Genomic DNA, 20,809 nt, shown 5'->3' with positions numbered 1-20,809 from the left:
AATTAAAATATTACCATCTGAATCATCAACAACTATCTATAGCCCCTTTGAAATGCTAGTGTTGCCTAGAAGAGGCATTGATTTAAGTTGATTGCATAGGAATGTATAAGACCTTTCCATTTGGGCAGACCCAACCTTTAACAATTTTACTGTACGTCTTCGTGGTACTGTTTACAAAAAACTCTTCATTTCCCTATTGAGTTTGATACTTTTCATTTCCACTGTTACTTGGTTACTTATTCGCCATATTTGCCAACATATGATATAGTTAAATCTGAACTATCTGTCTTCCTTCTGAACTTGAGGTTATGCTTGTGTCAGACCAGTTTGGATTCTGCCAGGATCACTTGGGTCCAGACCTCACAACAGCTTTTGTTCAACTATGGACAAAAGAGCTGAATTCCTGAAGTGAAGTGAGAGTGACTACCCTTGACATCAAGACAGCATTTGATGGAGTATGCTACCAAATAACTCTCATAAAAACTGAAATTGATGAGAATCAGTGAAAATTCCCTAGTCGCTTGAGTTATAAATAGCACAAAGGAAGGTAGTTGTTGGACGCCAGTCATTACAGTCCTGGGATATTGCTGAAGGAATTCCTCAGGGTGATGTCCTAGCCCCAACTATCTTCAGCTGCTTCATTAGTGATCTTTCCCCTAACATAAGGTCAGAAATTGTGCTGTTTGCTGATGATTGTATGGTGATCAACACCATTTGCTATTCCTCAGATAACATGATCTTATAACTAAGGTATATTTTCTTTTTTGTATGGTTAGTATACCAAAATGTGTTTAGCAGTAATTAAAACAGGGTTAAATCTGTAAAAAAAAAAAAATAGCAGCTGGTTCAACTGATCAGTGGTAAGTAACATTTGTGCCACACAAATGCTGACTGTTAACTGTGTCCATCAAGAGAGAGCTTGGAAATAAAAACAGAAAATGCTGGAAAACTCAGCAGGTCTGGTAGGATTTGTAGAGAGAAATAGAGTTAATGTTTCGAGTCCATATGACTTCCCTTCAGAGCTTGATCAGCTTCCTTTGATATTCATGACATTACCGTCACCAAATCTCCCATTATCAGTATCCTGGGGATGATCATTAATCATAAGCTTAAGCAGGCTTGTGACAAGTGACTCAACTCCTGACTCCCCAAAGCCTGCCCACTATCTACAAGGCACAAGTCAGGAATGTGATGGAATACTCTCCACTTGCCTGGATGAATGCACCTCCAACAACACTCAAGAAGCTTGACACCATTCAGGACATACAAGCTTGCTTGATTGGCACCACGTCCACAAACACTCACTCCCTCCACCGCTGACGCGCAGTGGCAGCAGTGTGTACCATCTACAAGTTGCACTGCAGGAACACACCAAGGCTCCTTAGACAGCACCTTCCAACCCACGACCGCTACCATCTAGAAGGACAAGGGCAGCAGATACATGGGAACACCACCACCTAGAAGTTCCCTGCCAAGCCCCTCACCATCTTGACTTGGAAATATATCACTGTTCCTTTTACTGGTGCTAGGTCAAAATCCTGGAACTCTTTCCTTAACAACACTGTGGGTGTACTTAAATGACATGGACTGCAGTGCTTCAAGAAGGCAGCTCACCACCATCTTCTCAAGGACAATTAGGGATGTGCAGCAATGCTGGCCTAGCCAGCGACGTCCACATCCCGTGAATGAATTTAAAAAACAAACTTGCCAAGGCTTCTTTAATAGCACCTTCCAAACCCACTAATTCCACTACCTAGAAGGACAAGGGCAGCAGGTGCATGGTAACACCACATCTCCAAGTACTTTTTCTCATAACTCTTCGTGGTCGTTGATTCAAAGTTCTGGAACACTCTACTTTTACAGCATTGTGGGTACCTTCACCATGTGTACTGCAGCAGTTCAAGAAAAAGGCTAACCGCCAACTTCTAAAGGGTAACTTGTGATGGGCAGTAATAGGTGACCTTGCTAGTGACGTATGCCCAGAACGAATAACATGAACACAATTTAATGGGGTTTAGCTTTTCTATACTCAAAGATTCTTGAATACTTCAAGGTGAATTCTGAGCTGCCTTTTCTCCATTGTAAATAATTCTCAATTTGGTGTCTTCTAAAGCTCAAATACATATAGGGCAGAATTTTGCCTTTGGTGGGGGTGCTCGGCGGGGGTAGGGGGTGCGGTCGGGAAGCTGACTGCAGCCCCCCGTGATCGGCACTGCACCATGATTTTACACTCAGCGCTGCCTGTGTGGTTGGGGGGAGTGTGAGCAGGCCTAGCATGAACTTAGTGCATGCGCGTGAAATAGCACTTCAATCTCCCTGAGGCATGGAGCTGCCTCAGGGAGATGAAGCGCTGTTTAAAAAAACTAATGCACAAAATAAAAATGTCATAAAACATGATCCCTCATGTGAGTCTGTCATATGAGCAGGGACATGTTTTTAATTCAAATGTTAAATTTTTATTTTATTTGCTTTAGGAAACCTCATCCTGCCTGTGAATGAGATTTCCTAAAAATTGCAAAGGCTATTTTGGCCTTTTTGCCTGCCCGTTAACCGTTAGGTTGAATGGGCAATGAAAAATTCAAGACAGTTGCTAACTTAATGGCCTTATTAGGTCTTTTAATTGTTGGCGGGCGCGCTGCCGGCCCCAGTGTATGCCCGCTGACCTAACTAGTGAGAGAGTACACATTGCCGTCGGCATACTCGGCCGACGTCAACACGCTTTATTTCAGGTTCGGGTGTGTCAGGCTTGTGTCCGCATGCCCAGCGAAAAATCTTGCTCATAGTGTCTGATATCTGATTAGTTGTCTTCATTTTGTATCTGCAAAGCTAGGATGTCCTCACTTAAGTATCATGGCCAGAATTGTGCACAACATTCCAAGTAGGACTGAACCAGTGCTCCATGCTAGCTCACCCCTGGGGCTTGTCTCTCTGTAGCTATACAAAAACATCTTTCTTTAAGTATATTTAGGCCTTTGAAGGCAGAATTGTCCATCAGACTTAGTTGTCTTGACATTCAATTTAACAAAGATGTTTTGACATATGATGATGCAGAGCCTTTCCCTAAGATTAAAATATATGCAGGGACCAACTGGTGACGTGGACCTTTTTTAAGGCAGTGGCATATGATACTGATGTGTAACTTGCAGCAGAGCTTGAGTTTGCACTTTGCAATCTTTGGGGAAAACGTTGTTATAGGCACTGGATCAAAGAAAGCCTTTATTCTTAATCCATATTCAGATTTATCTTCTGTTTGTTACATGTAAGGCATCTCAAGTCTTCAGCTTTAAATACAGAAAAGAAACTACGTTCATTTCAATTTAAGTTACTTACCATAATGTCCCACATCTGTTTAACAGTCATGCAGTGTTGGTATACAATATACAAAAATAGGCAGTTTAGCAACCAGGCGGTATTGGTATATAAAATGCGAACCAGTATTCTCCCCAATGAAAGCTGCTATTTTTGTCAAACTGCAAGATGCCTTTTGTCATTCTTGTCCTCTCTACTTGTGCCTGAAGTGATTATATGCACAAGTTTCCACAGGCTTAAAAGCTATCAGGTGGAGTTACCCATTGGCTTTATGTATTGCGTTTTCTATTCAGTATATGAATTTATATTTATCAACATTGATCTGCAACTATGGGCTTATTAGAACTTCAGCTTATGCAAATAAACTGTCACATTAACAATATGTTACTTGAACTGTGCATAATTACATTCGTTCTTGTACATGCAGTTTCTTGTACCTATGTTGACCAAGGTAGAAATACTAATTTGCCACACATATCATTCCAGTTTAAAGTTTTTGACCTATGGATTCGAGTATGCCCAACACATTGCACACCTTCAATATAGAAAGGTGCCTCTTTCATTCAGTATAAGAAACCATCCACTTTGGTTTTTACTAAGACAGTTTGTACATTCAGCATACACTGACTTTTTGCCCTGAAGAAGAGTCATATGGACTCGAGACGTTAACTCTGTTTTTCTCTCCGCAGTTGCTGTTAGATTTCCTGAGTTTTTCCAGCATTTTCTGTTTTTGTTTCTGACTTTTTGCACTCTGGCTTTTGTTTTAGTTTTTGTTTTTTATCCTTTGGTGAAAAGGGGAACCAAAGAGGTTCTAGATATGGCACTCCACCTTTGCCAAACAATTTAAACATGTCTTTTGATAGTATTGTTATTTATGGAATCAATGTTTAAGATATTGGAGGAACCTTTCACAACCTGAGCTATACTGCCCCATTATCCAAGGATTTTGGAGATGTTAGGTAGCCAACCTTTTTCTTGCTGATGTTCCTTCATAAGACTTTGCCCGCTGAAGTTAATAGGCAAACTGTTGTTCTGTATAATGATGTTACTTTGGCTTAAATTTACTTTTGTCTGATATTTTTTCAATCCCTGTCGTGTTTATGTGCTGCTCATGCTGCTTGTGTTTTTCAGGGTATGGTTAATACGAAAAATATTGATTTGGCTCTTTTGCAAAAGAACTGAAAGGAACAGTGAGTTTTTAAATATCTCTTCCTAAAATATGTGAAGTTCATTTTTCATACATCTTATATTGTCTTATATTTTTCACAATACGTTTGCCATTTGTTATTTTTGAAAGCCACAAGACTGCTAATTCTTAATACTTTATTGCAGCTGAAGCTCTAGAAGATTTAAAAGTACAAAAAAAGAAAATTGTGAGTAACATTTTCAAATTTTCTATTCTGGGTTCTCAAAACTATTTCACTAGAGGCATCTAGTGTCCTAGTTACTAATTTAGTAGTGGTTAAGTATAGTAAGCATCCAGGTGGCATTTGTCCACTAGTTTTAATATATTTTCCTGTATTACCCTGCTAACTATAACCTAAGCATGATGTCCTGGTGTGTAAGATAAATACATTTTAAATTAAATATGTTAATTGTGTTTGTCCATATTGCTAAGCATGCAATAATAGACTTTCCATTATTTTATTTCTAATCGAACTCTCAATTCAAGTCTTGGTGTAGCAGAGAACTTTACTGTTTGAACCATTGCACACTGCAATGTCTGGTTGAAAAATGCTTGCCCAGACTTGAACAGGAGCAGCCATGCTAAAAGGCTGGTAATTGACATGCTGTTGTACATTAGGTTATCTAGAGGGTATCTTCAACCATGACTGTCCACAAAGAAACAATAAATCAATTTGAGTAAAACAAGACAAGTGAAAAAGCAGATTGACAGAAAAGATGCTCCAAAAACTGAAGTCTGCTGCAGTTTAAGAAAAAGAGGACTACACAAAAGCAAAGTGCAATTAAATCTTAGTTTATAACTTTTTTTTGAACATGAAACCTGCTTGCACTCGATTGTCTCAATAGAGCTTACTTTTTAATCGGGTAATAACTCAATTAGAATTTTGGGGTTCAGAATCGATAGTATACACCTGTTAAGCAGAGAAAATGAAAATTAGTTATTTAACTGAATAATTGAAGGTAATTTATTTTGGCTGAATGTTAGTCATTTATATCTCAGGTATGTATGATTCTATTTGTCATACAGCTCTGAAATTTTAGTTTACTTAAGTGGAGGAAAGGATTATCAAACTGAGCATGTTAAGAGTTGAATTAACCACTTCCTTGGCTATTCAATGTGCAGTCATTTATATTTATACTGTAAACTGTGAAATTTGTGCTAAACACAACATAGGACTTAGGAGCAGGACTAGGCAATTCGGTCCTTCAAACCTGCTCTGTCAATCAATAAAATCATATCTGATCTGATTGTGGTCTCAACTGCACTCTCCTGTCTGTCCCCTGTAACCTTTGACTCTCTTGTCTATCAAAAATCTATCCAACTCAGCCTTGGATAGATTCAACGACCCAGTCTACACTGCTTTCAGGGGAAGAGAATTCCACAGACTAACCAGCCTCTGAGTGAAAAAAAAATCTCCTTATCTCCATCTTAAAAGCATTCGAGGTTAGTGAGATGGCTTTGTAGGATCGATTCAGTTAAGTACTTAATAATGGCTTTTAGAGAGCAGCTTCTATACCCAATTAAGCCATGCATATTACTTCAGTATCTAATGCAACATACATTATTAGCTTTTACAGCTTTGCCAAGATTATAGATACTTAGCTGACATAGCACACAGCTTGAGTTTGGCTTTGAAAATTTTGACTAGATGTAGCAACTTATCTAAAGGTTTACCATATTCTTTAAGGATAGTCAATCCTAAGGATGAATGATGCATGAACTGACCTTTTACTATTGAAACCTGGGTTCAAGGTAAGCACTCACTTATGGGATTGAAGTATTTTCTGCTGGCTATCAAGGCTTCATATGATTTTAATTCTGGTGCACTCAATCCAAATTGACAGTGCAGGTTGTCAGCTCACAAAATGGCTGGTGTATGGAATGCAAAATGTCACACTTAGAATAGGGTTGCATTTTAAAGTTGGGCCAAGTAACATTGTTGGATTAATGGAGAGAGATGCTCTGTATCTAATCATGCTATATTTGCTCTGGAATTAATTGATTGCTGGCACTGGGTCTCCCCAAATGCACATTGTTCCAATCTCTAATTCTAACAACCCATGGCTTAATTAGCACAATGTGTACGTTACATTTTGGAAAAAAGAAAGTAGTCATTCCTTGTTCAGTTTGAAAGATAAAGCAGAAAAGTGTAGCCTGAACATTAAGGGAGAACATTTCATATTGCTGGGATCTAGTTTGGATCCAGCCAGATTGACTTACTGTCTTGTCTTCAAAGTAGAAGATACAAATTGCATACCAGAAATAGAGGGTAAATAAGGGGCTAATAGGAATGAGGAACTTTAAGTAATTAATATCAGCAGAGAAAAATTATTGGAGAAATTAAAAGGATTGAAATCTGACATCCCCAGTGCCTGATGACCTACATCCTAGGGTTCTAAAAGAGGAAGCTGCAATGATAGTGGATGTGCAGGTTATGATTTCCCAAACAGATTGAAAGTCAGCTTTGTAACTTTGCTAGAAAGGAGGGCGAGAGAAAGTGGGGAGCTAGAGGCAGGCTAGCCTGACAGTAGTCACCAAGAAATTGCTGGAATCTCTTATTAAGGAAGCTTTGACGCATTAAGAAAATCATAGTTTGATCAGGCAAAGTCATCATGGTTTTACAAAAGTGAAATCATGTTTGACAAATTTATTAAGCGTTTTTTGAGGATGTAACTAGTAGGATAGCTAAAGGAGAACCAGTGGATGTAGTATACTGAATTTGCAAAAGGCATTCAGTGTGGTGCCACCCAAAAGTTTAATGCACAAGGGGATTGGTTAACGAGCAGGAAGCGGAGAGTAGGAATAAACAGGACATTTTCAAATTGGCAGGCTTTAACTAATGGAGTGCCGCAAAAATGAGTGCTGGGACCTCAGCTCTTTACAATCTATTAGTTACTTAGACGAAGAAACTGAGTGTAATGTATCTAAGTTTGCTTGTGATATAAAGGTAGGTGGGATTGTAAGCTGCAAGGAGGACACAGAGGGTGCAAAGAGTTATAGAGTGGTTAAGTGAGTGCGAAACAAGGTGGCAGATGGAGTATAATGTGGAGAAGTGTGATGCTCTTCTCTTTGGTAGTAAGAATAGACAGTTGAATCTTTTTTAAAAGGCATGAAACTTGTAAATGTTGATGCTCAGAGGCACCTGAGGTACTTGTAAAAGGAACAAAAAGTTAGTATGCAGATGCGGTAAGAGGTTAAGAAGTCAAATGGTATGTTGGCATCTATTGCAAGGGGATTGGAGTGGAAGTGTTGCTAAAATTGTACAGGGCTACGACAAAACCACACCTGGAGTAGTGTGCAGTTTTGGTCTCCTTGTTTAAGGAAAGATGCACTTGGTTGCGATCAGGTGAGGAGAGGTTGAATGTCTCCCCTCTTTTCCTGCCCTTTGTTTTACCGCAACAGTGTTTTTTCAAGAAGGATATGCTTGCCAATTTGGTGAGCATTTGACTAAAAGACACATGCAGACAGGTTTCCTTAAATTTCTTTAAAAGAAAGAGAATCGTTTTTATTGTACTTAACCAGGCCTTAGTAAAATAATAAAAAAATTTCACACGCACATAGGCTCAGGTTCACGCCGACAAAAATAAATTATAAATTCAGAGCATAGATTAAGTGATATTGTTTAAAGTTATACGGTTCTAGTAGGTTAAAGACTTGGGTGGATCCAGGCTGAGCTTGGTGGTACTTGCAATAGAAGCAGGTCAGGGAAGGTTGACTCGACTGATTCCTGAGATGAAGGGGTTATCTGTGAGAGAAGGTTGAACAGGTTGGTGTCAGGAAAATATAATAATTTTCATAATTTATTAGACTTTATTGTAAGGTAGGAGTAGTGTGTGCCTGTTTGTGTGGAACTTAATTGAATTAAAGACAGCTGGACTGAAGATTTTGATGTATCAAGAAGAGAAGCTAGGTTTGAAATGATAATTAGGTAAACATGGCTGAAGTTTTAGAATGTGAGGTGTAAAGTGACATTTGCATTTATAGATAAACCAGAGTAATTTGAATTTCAAAGGAGTTGGGGAAATGTTACACTTAGCCAGAAGAAGCCAAACAATGTGTTTATTTTTCCCAAGGCTTACTGATAAAATTGGTGCTCTGAAAGATTTTTATTAGAAAAGTAGAGTTGAAAAGACATACTGGGACAATGGAATTTATGTTAAAAAGGGAGAAACTTGTATATAGGAGATGAGGCTATGTGTAAGAGGAAGGAATTCTAAGATCTAACAAGTGTGGAAAAACCCCCAGCCTCTAAGCCTCAAGTTGCAGTCTGCACAAACTGAAGTGAAGAAAGCTCACTTTGAATTTGACTGTTCAAGTTATTATGTTACTTTGCCTGGGTCTTTTAAAATTTGTGTGTTTTACTGTTGCCTTAATGGAGGTGTAACTGGGAGTTAGATTAACTAGGGGAGCTAGGAGTTATCATGGTAGTAATTTGTAAACCTATGCTTGAAATCATTTAAAACCTATAAGACTCTGGTCTTATTACTACTGAATACAAAGCACGCATCTCAAAGTAAATACAAATTGTAAATAGTTGTGGCAGTTGTTTCAAGTTTCCCTGGGATTTGAACAATTTGGCATTTAGCAACCGCTGTGCCATAACAGAATTGGGGGCTCTTTGTGGGATATTTTTGGAATTCCTGGATTGGTTTGGAGTTGGTGAATCCTAAGGTTGCCAGTACAAGAAACACTCTTAATTCTGGAGTTTGTGTGAGTTTTTTTAAGTGGTGAGACTGAAATATGGCTTTGGCAGTTGCTAAGACTTGTCTGGTTGTTGATGTTATAACTTTGTTTGATTTACAAAAGATAAATAAAGCTAAGTTAATGGAATTACAGTTAAGGTTACCTGCAGGGGTAAGGACATTAGAAATAATTAAAGGTATAGTACAGCTTTTGAAATTGGAAGGAATACCCGAGGGACCATATTCTCCAAGGGGTGGCTCATTGCAGTGGGCTCAAATTCAGTTGCAAATGAAAACAATTGAAACTAAAGGCAGCAGGAAAAGAAAAGAGAAAGGGCATTTCAAAGGGAGTTAGAAATGGCTAGGTTAGAAAGGCAGGAATGGGAAAAAGAGAGGGACAGAGAATTCCAGCTTAAACTGCTAGCAGATAAAAAAGAGACACCAGGAGGTGAGGAAGGACTTATTTCCAGATCAGAACCCAGTGGGGAGATGTTTAAATTTGTACAAACTCTTCCAAAGCTTGAGGAAAGGGATGTTGAAGCATTCTTTATTTCATTTGAGAAGATAGCTAAACAGATGAAATTAACACTGGAAAATGGGACACTGTTGTTACAATCCAGGTTGGTGGGTAGAGTGCATGAGGTTTATTCTTCACTGTCAGAAGAAATGGCGGTGAACTATGATGTGGTAAAAAAGGCTGTTTTGAGTGCATATGAATTGGTTCCTGAGGCATACAGGCAGAAATTTATAAACATAAGAAAACAGCCTGGGCAAACTTGTATTGAGTTGAGAGTAAAACGAAGTAATTTTAACCGGTGGATACGGGCATTAAAGATAAAGATGACGTATGCAGCTCTTAGAGAGGTAATTCTTTTGGAAGAATTTAAAGGTTCAATTCCTTTGGTAATGAGAACTAGTGGAAGAAGAGGGTTGAAACAGTAAGACGAGCAGCAGAGATAATTGATTATGAGTTAGTTCATAGAGCTAAAGCTTTTTTTAGTCACCTTTTTAAACTGAAGGAGGATAGAAAGTGGGAAGGTGAAAGGAAGGTGGGTAGCCAGGGAAGAGAAGGAGTAGGTGGAAATTCACAGGACCTTTTTTTCCTCAGAATAAAAAGGAAGGTGCTGAGGGTAGAAGTGACATTTGAAAATTGAGGTGTTTTTATTGTAATAAAGTTGGACACATGGAGTCAGTGTTCTGGAAATTGCAGAGAAAATCTGTTGGGGTTATTGGGGTGCAGAAAAGTTCTAAAAGTAAAAGTACTCTGGGTTCTGAGGTTCAGGTACAGGAAAAGCCAGCAGTTTGTGTACAGGTAAAACAGGAAGAATCAGTGATAGGCAAAGAAGTGGGAATGTGTTCACAATTTACCCGAGAGAATTCTGAGGAGCAGGCTGCAGAAATGTTTAAAAATTTAGTTTGTGAAGGGTAAGTCTTTCCATGTGTACAGGGTGGTGTAAGTAAAGATGTTAAAATTTTAGGATACACAGAGGTTAGTCAATCCTTAATGTTGTGGGATAGTGACACTTGTTGTTCAGAGGGAGTATTGCAGGAGCAGGTGATAATAAGTGGGGTTCATGGAGATGCTAAACCTAGTTCATCGTAGAAGGTAAATTTAAGGAGTAAGTGGAAACGGACGAAATGATTGTTGGAGTAATGGAAAAATTGTCCATTGCAGGGGTTCAGTTGATTCTGGGTAATGATATAGCTGGATCACAGATGTTGGTAGCTGAGCAGCCTGTAGAAGATTTGCAGAGAGAGCATCTTGGATTGTTTCCAGATTGTGTGATAACAAGATCACAGGCTAAAACAAGAAGAAAAGGAAGTTCAAAGGCAGGGAGAAGGTTTGGAAGTCCAATTAACTGGCATTGTGTGTGATAACATTGTTCAGGAGGAAAGAACAGAGGGCAGTGCAGCTCGGTGTTTTAACTCAAGCCAGTTAGTGGGGTTACAAAAAAAATTCACAAATAAAAGTTATATAGACAGCTTACTCAGAAAAAGAGGCAAAATGTATTCCATAATGTTATTACCTTAAGGGTAATGTTTTAATAAGAAAATGACGGCCTTATGATGCTTCAGCAAATGAAAGCTGGAGGGAGGTGCATCAAATTGTAATAGAATTTGGATATAGAAATGAGATTCTGAGGATAGCTCATGAAATTCTAATGGGAAGCCATTTAGGAATTAGAAAGGCACAGGCGAAAGTACAAAAACATTATTATTGGCCTGGATTACATAGGGATGCAGTCAAATTCTGTAGAACATGTCACACGTCAGGTGATAAGGAAACCACAAGGAGTGATTAAGCCGGCACCTTTAATTCCAATTCCAGCATTTGAAAAACCTTTTACTAGGGTCATGATTGATTGTGTAGGACCCCTCCCTAAGACTAAAAGTGGAAATCAGTACTCACTGACAATAATGGATGCATCTACAAGGTGTCCTGAAGCGATACCTTTGAGAAATATTACAGCAAAGAAAATTGTGAAAGAGTTGACTACATTTTTTACAAGATATGGTTTACCTAAAGAAATACAATCAGATCAGGGTTCATGTTTCTTGTTGTGGCGGTTTAAGGAAGTAATGAGCAGTTTGGGGATAAAACAATTTAAGCTTACCATTCTGAGTCACAGGGGCTTTGGAGAGATGGCATCAAACTCTAAAAACTATGAGGCATATGGTCAGGATTATCCGCAGGATTGGAATAGGGGAATTCCATTCTTGTTATTTGCTATTCGGGGCACTCCTAATGCATCAACTGGTTTTAGTCCTTTTGAACTAGTTTATGGTCATGAGGTAAGGGGACCACTGAAATTGAATCTTGAAAAATTGGTGGGTCAAAATTCAGAAACTACTGTCCTGGATTATGTATCAAACTTCAGAGAAAGATTGGACAGAGCATTTGAGTTGGCTAGGGAACATTTAAAGATATAGCATGTGATGAAAATGAGGGCAGATAGGAAAGCTACAGCCTGTTGTTTTGTTGCTGGAGAAAAGTTAGTTCTGTTAACAGTATTGGGTGAATCGTTAAAGGCAAAGTTTAGTGGACCTTACAGGATTGAAAAGAAACTGAGTGAAGTAAATTATTCAATAAATATTCCAGAAAGAAGCAGAGGGTGTGTCATGTAAAAGTGCTTAAAAATACTTTGACAGGGAAGAGGACTGAAAAAGAGGTATTCGTGGTGGTAGATAATGAGAAAGAGGTAGAAATGCAGGATTCTGAAATTGATTTTCCTCTATCCAAATTGGATAATGAGTAGGTACTTGAAAATTTAAATGTAATATTGGTTTATCTTCCAGGCAAGTGTCAGTGATTTGGGGAAGCTAATGTAGTCACACAAAGTTATTTGTGGGAATAAGCTAGGGAGGTCAAATTTAGCTATACATGATGTATGTATAGGAGTTTCATCTTCGATAAGGCAACATCCTTCTAGATTAAATCTAGCAAAGTAATCGCAAGTACAGAAAGAAATCAAATTCATGCTTTAAAATAATATCATTGAGTCTAGTTGCAGTAACTGGAATTCGCCTATTGTGCTGGTACCAAAACCGGATAGAACACACAGACTATCACAGACTATGCAGTGACAAAAGCAGATTCATATCCTATACCACAGTTGGAAGATTGTCCTATTTTCTCAATGCAATCACAATTTATCACAAAAATTGACTTGCTAAGAGAATATTAGAAAGTATTGGAGTGAACAAAGGAGATATCGGCTTTTGTGACACCAGATGGACTATATCGGTTTAAAGTCATGCCATGTGGTATGAGAAATGCACCTGCAACATTTCAGAGACTGACAAAGTAATTGCAGGTCTGAGCAATTATGCTGTTTTTATTGACAACTTAATAGTTTTCAGTCAGACGTGGGAGGAGCATTGACAGCGTCTGAAGCAATTGTTTTGTCGATTACAAGAAGCTACTTTGGTAGTGAACTTGGCTACAAATGAATTTGCAAACGTGCAGGTTACGTATCTAGGCCATACCATTGGACATGGTAAGGTGGCTCCGAGAGATGTGAAAGTCAAGGCTATCATAGATTTCCCTGTGCCTACAACAAAATGAGACTTTTGAGACTTCAGGGCATGAGTGGGTTTTACTGGAAATTTGTACCAAATTTTAGCAGTGTTGTTGCTCCATTGACTGAATTATTAAAAAAGAACACGAAGTTTCAATCAGCAGGGGAGTGTCAGAAGGCATTTGACAGTTTGAAGACTGTATTCACTACAACACCAGTGTGTGTGTGGGACTTGATTGAATTAAAGACAGCTGATCTGAAAGCTTTGAAGAGAAGTTAGGCTTGCAATGTTAAATAGGTAAACATGACTGAAGTTTTAGAATGTGAGGTATAAAAGGAAATTTGCATTTTTAGATAAACCAGAGTAATTTGAATTTCAAGAGTTGGTGAAATGTTACACTTAGCCAGAAGAAACCAGACAGTGAGTTTATTTTTCCCAAAGCTTACTAATAAACTTGGTACTGTGAAAGATTTTTATTATTAGAAAAGTAGAGTTGAAAAGACATATTGGAACAATGGAATTTACAGTAAAAAGGGAGAAACCTGTATAAAGGAGCTGAGATTGTGTGTAAAAGGGAGGCAATCTAAGACCTAACAAGTGTGAAAAACCTCCAGCCTCTAAGCCTCAAGTTGCTGTCTACGCTAACTGAAGTGAAAAAAAGCTCACTTTGAATTTGACTGTTCAAGTTATTGTGTTATTTTTGCCTGGGTCTTTTAAAATTTGTGTGTTTTACTGTTGCCTTAATGGAGATGTAACTGGGAGTTAGATTAACTCGGGGAGCTGGGAGTTATCATAGTAGTAATTTGTAAACCTTTTTATGTGCTTCAGATCATTTTTTTTTATTAATAAATGTTTAATTTAGTTTTGTAGGAAATCTATAAGATTCTGTGGTCTTATTACTACTAAATTCAAGGCATGAGTCTCGAAATAAGTACAAATTGTAAAATAGTTGTGGCAGTTGTTTCAAGTTTCCCTATGGGATTTGAATAACTCAGCATTTACCAACAGTTGGGCCCGTTGGTGTTTAGATGAATGAGAGGTGACCTTATTGAAAGATCTTGAGGGGGTTTGACAGATCAGATGCTGAGAGAATGGTTCTTCTTGTGGGGGAGTCTAAACTGGGGAGGGGAAAAAAACAGAAAACGGAAAAATTTCAGGTCTGGCAGAGTTTGTGGAGAGAGTGTTACCGTTTCGTGTCCCTATGGCTCTTCAGAGCTTCAAGATGTCTACATGACCCGTATGTTTCTAGTCCATATGACTCTTCCACAGATGCTTCCAGACCTCCTGAATTTTTCCAGCATTTTCTGTTCATGTTGCAGATTTCCAGTATCCACAGTATTTTGCTTTTAGTCTAGAACCAGAAGACACAGTTTAAAAATTAGGGGTCTCCCATTTAACAGTAAGATAAGGAGAATTTTTTTTTTCTGTGGATCAATAGTCTGGTCAATTCGCTTCCCCAGAGAGCAGTGGAGGCTAGGTCATTGAAATGTTCGAGGCTGTTAAATTTTTGATCGGGTGGGGGGGGCAGACAAGAAAGTGGAGTTGAGGCCACAATCAGATCAGCCATGATCTTATGAAATGGCAGAGCAAGCTTGAGGGGTGAAACAGCCTACTCCTGCTCCCAGTTCTTGTATTAATTAAAAAAAATCTTAGTAATATTACTGTTTGGAGGTCATAAGTATAACTGGAGTGGGAAGTGAAAACATTCAGACTGAAGCAGTAAGGGATACCTTTGAGGTTTGGGTTAAGGCAGATTTCTGGGCAAATTATAGGAACTCTGCTGTACTTTGGAATAATATTTGGTGCAGTTAATCAAATATTCCTCTTCAAACAGTTAACTTCCTAATGTATTGAATGTCAGAACAAAAATATAAGTTTTAACATTTTTTTTCTCCAACGTTTATTAGTTGGATTCTTATTGTGTCATTCATTTGCAGAAACACATCTTGAAGCACTTTACAGGGTGCTAGCTGGGGAATAGAAATGGTAAAGGGAAAATAAGTGCAGGAATAGGCAACAGATGATTGAAGAGAAAATGTTAACAAGGCTTTTGAAGATGGGGAAGTAGGTGATGAGTCAAAACTGTTCAAGGAATACACTGGAGGATGGAGTATAGTAGCTAAAGGAGCAGTCAAAGATGGTGCAGAAGTAGACCATTGTCAGAATGTATATGCAGGAATGTGTCCCTGGAATTGAGTGAGGCCATGGTTGAATTTGAAGGTGGGGAGAAGGATCAAAGCTGGAGTGTGGGGCTCTGGACCTTGATGTTGGTGAGGATGCTGCAGTGGTTTTGGATGAGTTCTAATGTTGTGGAGGGTGAAAGCTGGAAGGAAAGCTTTGGCAGAATCAAGCCTAGAAGTAATAAAGCATGACAGCAGAAGAGGAGATGATAAGAAATGTTCCTGATAGCATTGTGGATGAATGGAAAGAAGGTGACCAGTACACCAAAGTTCTGTACTCAGGTTTTAGCCTGAGGTGCAACCTAGGAAGTTGATTGATGGATAAAGATATTTGCAAGAGTCGAAGAGGATGTGTTCAATTTTACTGATATTTAACTGAAGGATTTTTTTTATGCTCCCCGGGTTTTAATGTTGGCGCAGGCAATTGAAAAGAGTGATTATGTCCTTGGGGTCGGTGAAGGAGGGAAAATATGGATCTGAGTGTATCTGTATAAGTGAAAGCTGAACCAACCTTTCTGAATAGTATCACCAAGGGATAATGCATAAAGAAAGGGGAGGGGCAGAATGTAACCAAGGATGTACACCAAAGGAGCCTGCATGTGCTTAGAAACCACTGAAGAAAATATAAAGCCTATGGTTTGACTATTGGAACCAGAATGATAAGAGCAGTGGAAGTGAAATATTTGAGGATGAAGATTGTGCTGATGGCTATTTCATAGACAGCAGAGAGTTCAAAGAGGGATTGTTGGAACATAAGATCATGAGAAATAGGTGCAGGAGTAGGGCATTTGGTTCCTCGAGCCTAGCTGATCATAACGTAGCCTTTATTCCACTGTCCTGCCTGCTCTCCATAATCCTAGGTTCCCTGTCAGTCAAAAGTCTGTCTAACTAAGCCTTGAATATATTCAATAACCTCACCTTCACTTTTTGCTGAAGAAGAGAAATCGAAATGCTAACAACCCTCTGACAGAAGAAATTCCTCCTCATCCCTACTTAAATGGGAGATACCTGAGTTTTAAACTGCACCTCCTAGTTCTAGATTCCCCCACAAAGGGCAAACATCCTCTCAGCATCTACCCTGTCAAGCCAAACTAAACGAGTATAGCCTTAACCTGTTCAACTTTTCCTCACAAGACAAACCCCTCATTCCAGGAATCAGCCTGGTGGTCCTTCTCTGAATTGCTTCCAGTGCAAATACGCCCCCCACCTTAAGTAAGGGAACCAAAGCTATACACTATACTCTAGGTGTGTTCTCACTTTAGCCCTGCACAGTTGTAGCAAAACTTCCCTACTTTTATACTACATCACCCTTGCAATTAAGTTAAATGTTCGGTTTGCCTTCATTGTTGTATCTGCACACTGACTTTTTTGTGCTTTATGTATAAGGGCACCTAGATCCCTTTTTACTGAAGTATCCTGCATTCTTTCCATTTCAATAACTTCTTGTTTTTCTATTTTTCGTGCCAAAGTGGGCAACATCGCATTTTCCCACATGCTCAATCTACCAAATTTTTGCCCACTTACTTAACCTATCTATATCCCTTGCAAACTTTGCATCCTCCTCACAACTTGCTTTCCTATCTATCTTATTGCCAGCAAATTTAGCTACAATACAGTCTGTCCCTTCATCCAAGCCTTTAATATAGATCGTAAATAGTCGAGGCTCCACCACTGACTTCTGTGGCACTCCACTAGTTACAGTTTGCCATCCTGAAAATGACCAATTTATTCTGACTCTCTGTCTCCTGTTAGTTAGCCAATCTTCTATCCATGCTAATATATCCCCCACAGCACCACAAGCTGTTATCTTGTGTAGTAATTTTTTATGTGACACTTTATTGAATGCCTTTAGGAAATCCAAATACACCACATCTATTGGTTCCCCTTCATCCACCCTGCTTGTTACTTCCTCAAAGAACTCAAATAAATTTGCCAAACACAATTTCCCTTTCATAAAACCATGTTGACTCTGATTGTATTATGATTTACTAAATATCCTGATGTCTTGTTAATTTGCAGTTTTCCAATCTGCAGGAACCCTTTCCGGAATGGAGGGAATTTTGGAAGAATACAACCAATAATCCACTTTCTTTGCAGCCACTTCTTTTAGCACCCTAGGATGAGGCATCAGGTCCAGGGTCTTCTCAGCCTTTAGTCCCATTGGTATTCCCATTACTTTTCTCTAGTGATAGTAATTGTTTTTAGTTCCTCCCTCCCTGGGTTGCTTTTTGTGTCTTCTACTTTGATGACAGATACAAAATTCTTGTCCAAAGCATTTTGTTTCCCATTATTAATTTCCCAGGCTTACCCTCTTGCTTTAGCTACTCTTTTTCTTTTAATATACTTGCAGAAGCTTTTACTGTCTGATTTTATTTTTCTTGCTAGCTTTCTGTCATACTTCAATTTATCCTTTTAGTCATCCTTTGCTGGTTTCTAAAATTTTCCCAATCTTCTGACGTGCTACTAATCTTTACAACATTGAAAACCTTTTCATTCAATTTGATACCATCCTTAACTTCTTTAGTTAGCCGTGGATTGTGCTTCCGTCGGGTAGAGCCTTTCTTCCTCATCAGAAAATATCTTTGTTGAGAGTTATCTCCTTAAACATCTGCCACTGCTTCTCTACCATCTTACCTTTTAACCTATTTACCCAGCCCGCTTTGGCCAACACTGTATTTTATATGCTTGTAATTGCCTTTAAGACATTAGTTATGCACGTATAATTCTCACTCTCAAACTGAACGGGAAATTCTGGCATGTTATGATCACTCTTGCCTAGAGGATCTTTTACCAAATTAGGTCATTAATTTAATCCTGTCTCATTGCTCATTACCAGGTCCAAAATAGCCTAGGCTCTGGTAGGTTCCAGAACATATTGATCTAAGAAACTGTCCTGAATACACTCTTTAAACTCATCCTCCAGGCTACCTTTGCCAATTTGATTTGTTCAATCTATTTGAAGATTGAAATCTCCCATGATTATTACAATATCTTTTTACAAGCCCCATTATTGCTTGACTTATGCTCTGTCCTACTATATAGCTGCTGTTAGAGGACCTATAAACTACTCCCACCAGTGACTAATCCCCTTTGCTGTTTCTTATCTCCATCCAAACAGATTCTACACCTTGATCTTCTGAACCGAGGCCATTTCTCACTGTTGTGCTGATCTCATCCTTAACAGAGCTACCCAACCTCCTTTTCTTTTTGTCCTGACTTCTGAAATTCAAATACCTTTGAATATTCAGATCCCAGCCTTGGTAACCAAGCAACCACATCTCTGAAATGGCTATGATTGTATACTCGTTCTTTTCTATTTGTGCTATCAATTCATCCATCTTGTTATGAATGCTGTGCAGATTCAGATAAAGAGCATTTAATTTTATTGTTTGACCATTTTTACTTACTCTGACCTTATTTGCTGGTGCATTTTTATGTTTATATGCTCTATCCTTCCTGTCACACTCTAATTATCGTTACCCATATCATTACCATGCGCTATTGCTTTGTTCCCCCCCCCAGTATTTAGTTTAAAGTCCTCCCTATAGCCCTAGTTATACCATTTGTCAGGACACTGGTCCCAGTGTGGTTCAGGTGAAAACAGGTCCCACAGGTCCAACTTTTTTTTTCCCTAGGACTGGTGTCAATCCCCCATGAAACGAAACTCACTTCTCTGACACCAGTCTTTCAGCCATGCGTTCAACTCTCTGATCTTATTTATCTTGTGCCTATTTGCTCATGGCTCAGGCAATAATCCTGATTATAACCTTTGTGGTTGTGCTTTTTAATTTAATCTCTAGCTGCTCATGCTCCCTTAGCAGAACCTCTTTCTTCGACCAACCTATCTCATTGGTAACCAGGTGGACCACAACAACTGGATCCTTCCCCTCCCACACCAAGTTCCTCTCCAGCCTCGAGGAGATATCCTTAACCCTGGCACCGAGCAACAACACAACCTTCGGGACTCGCACTCTTGACTGCAGAGAACCATATGTTTTCCCCTAAGTATACTGTCCCCTACAACAACTGCTTTCCTTTTAACTCACTCCACTTAAATGGCCTGCTGCACCTTGATGCCGTGGTCACTTTGCTCATCCACCCTGCAGTCCCTGTTCTCATCTACACAAGCTGCAAGAACATTTAACCTGTTGGACAAATGCAAGGGTTGTGACTCCTCCAGTGCTATCATCTGGATCTCCATAGCTGCCTCACTGACAGCCACACCATACTGTCACTGACCACGGACCAAATCCATGTAAGTGGTGTGACTGCCTCCTGGGACAAAGTGGCCAGACAACATCTCCCACCAACGCATCACAGTATCCGAAGTTCAGACTGGAGCTCATCAACTGAGGTGAAGCTCCCTGAGCTGCAGATGATTAACTGTAGTTACAACAAGTGATTTAACTAGTTAAATTATAAATTTAATGCAAAACTTATATCTTCCTAGTAACAATTTACAGGCCCCATTTACAGAGAGAAAAACAACTTAAACTCACCAACCACCCACCTACCTGCTCACCTAAATAATGCTCTTGGCTTCAGCTCTCCTATCTCGCTGTTGGTCTCTGGCTATCTCTCTCTGATCACTCCATTTTTATAAAAGATCAGAACAGAACCTCCTCCCTCACTTACCAAATTCCCTAGCTCACACTCTGAGAAGAATCATCTTTTCACATTGAGGGCCCCAACAGTGAGAATAGAAATGCACCACACTTCCATTTGGAGACTGAGTGGCTGAGCACATGCAGCCAGTCAACTAGATATGGAGATGCAAGCACCCTGGCCAGTTTTGAAGCAGGGGTGGGCATCAGGTTGCTGGCCCCACCATTGCCTCACAGGGCTGAAGGTTCAAGCTCCAAAATTAAGTGGCCCCTGGACAGGTATCCACTCCTAAACGTTCCAACAGCATCAGCCTGGCTGTTTGTGAGGAGTTTGTAATCCCTGAAACTGCTCATCCCCCCTCAGTCCCCCTTACCCTCAAATTGCCATTTATCACCCTTGACCCTGTCTCTATCGTCCTTGGACTGCTCTTTTTATCCTTGACTCTCAGAACCTCATCACTAACCTTCCCTGTATAACTCTTGTTCTCCCCACAATCATGTTTGACCTACCATCTGTAGTGATGGACCTTCCTGTGTTGTACAGTTTCAACCCTCTCTCCCCCACAAGCCTTTTTGTAGGGCTACCACCTGCCCCATCTTCCTTGGTCAGCCATGCCCTGTTACCCTTTCACAGCCACCTCCCACCTAGTCTATACTCCAAAAGTCTATACACAGCCAGGAGTTTTCAGCTAAGGAAAAAGGATGTTTTAGAAGTCCTGCTATAGTATGTCAAGGCAGATATGATGGAGATGGAGCAAGTGGGGAGTGGGGAGAAGAATGGATGCCAGAAATTTCCTCAGGGCTGTTGCTGCAGTGTTGGCAGGTTCA

The 20,809-nt window shown here is 39.4% G+C and overlaps 1 protein-coding gene across 2 annotated transcripts in view; it reads left to right on the top strand.

Moving 5' to 3' along the window:
- lnpk (lunapark, ER junction formation factor) overlaps positions 1-20,809 on the top strand; it is a 106,855-nt gene that overhangs the window by 35,953 nt on the left and 50,093 nt on the right. For both annotated transcript variants that reach the window (XM_041201456.1, XM_041201457.1), the window contains exons 5-6: positions 4,441-4,499; positions 4,642-4,682. In XM_041201456.1, coding sequence (XP_041057390.1) covers positions 4,441-4,499; positions 4,642-4,682 — 100 coding nt within the window. The remainder of the gene's footprint in view (positions 1-4,440; positions 4,500-4,641; positions 4,683-20,809) is intronic.

This window comes from Carcharodon carcharias, chromosome 12 (genome assembly GCF_017639515.1).
Source record: "Carcharodon carcharias isolate sCarCar2 chromosome 12, sCarCar2.pri, whole genome shotgun sequence".
Taxonomy (NCBI): Eukaryota; Metazoa; Chordata; class Chondrichthyes; order Lamniformes; family Lamnidae; genus Carcharodon; species Carcharodon carcharias.
This window is presented reverse-complemented; position numbering and strand designations above follow the sequence as displayed.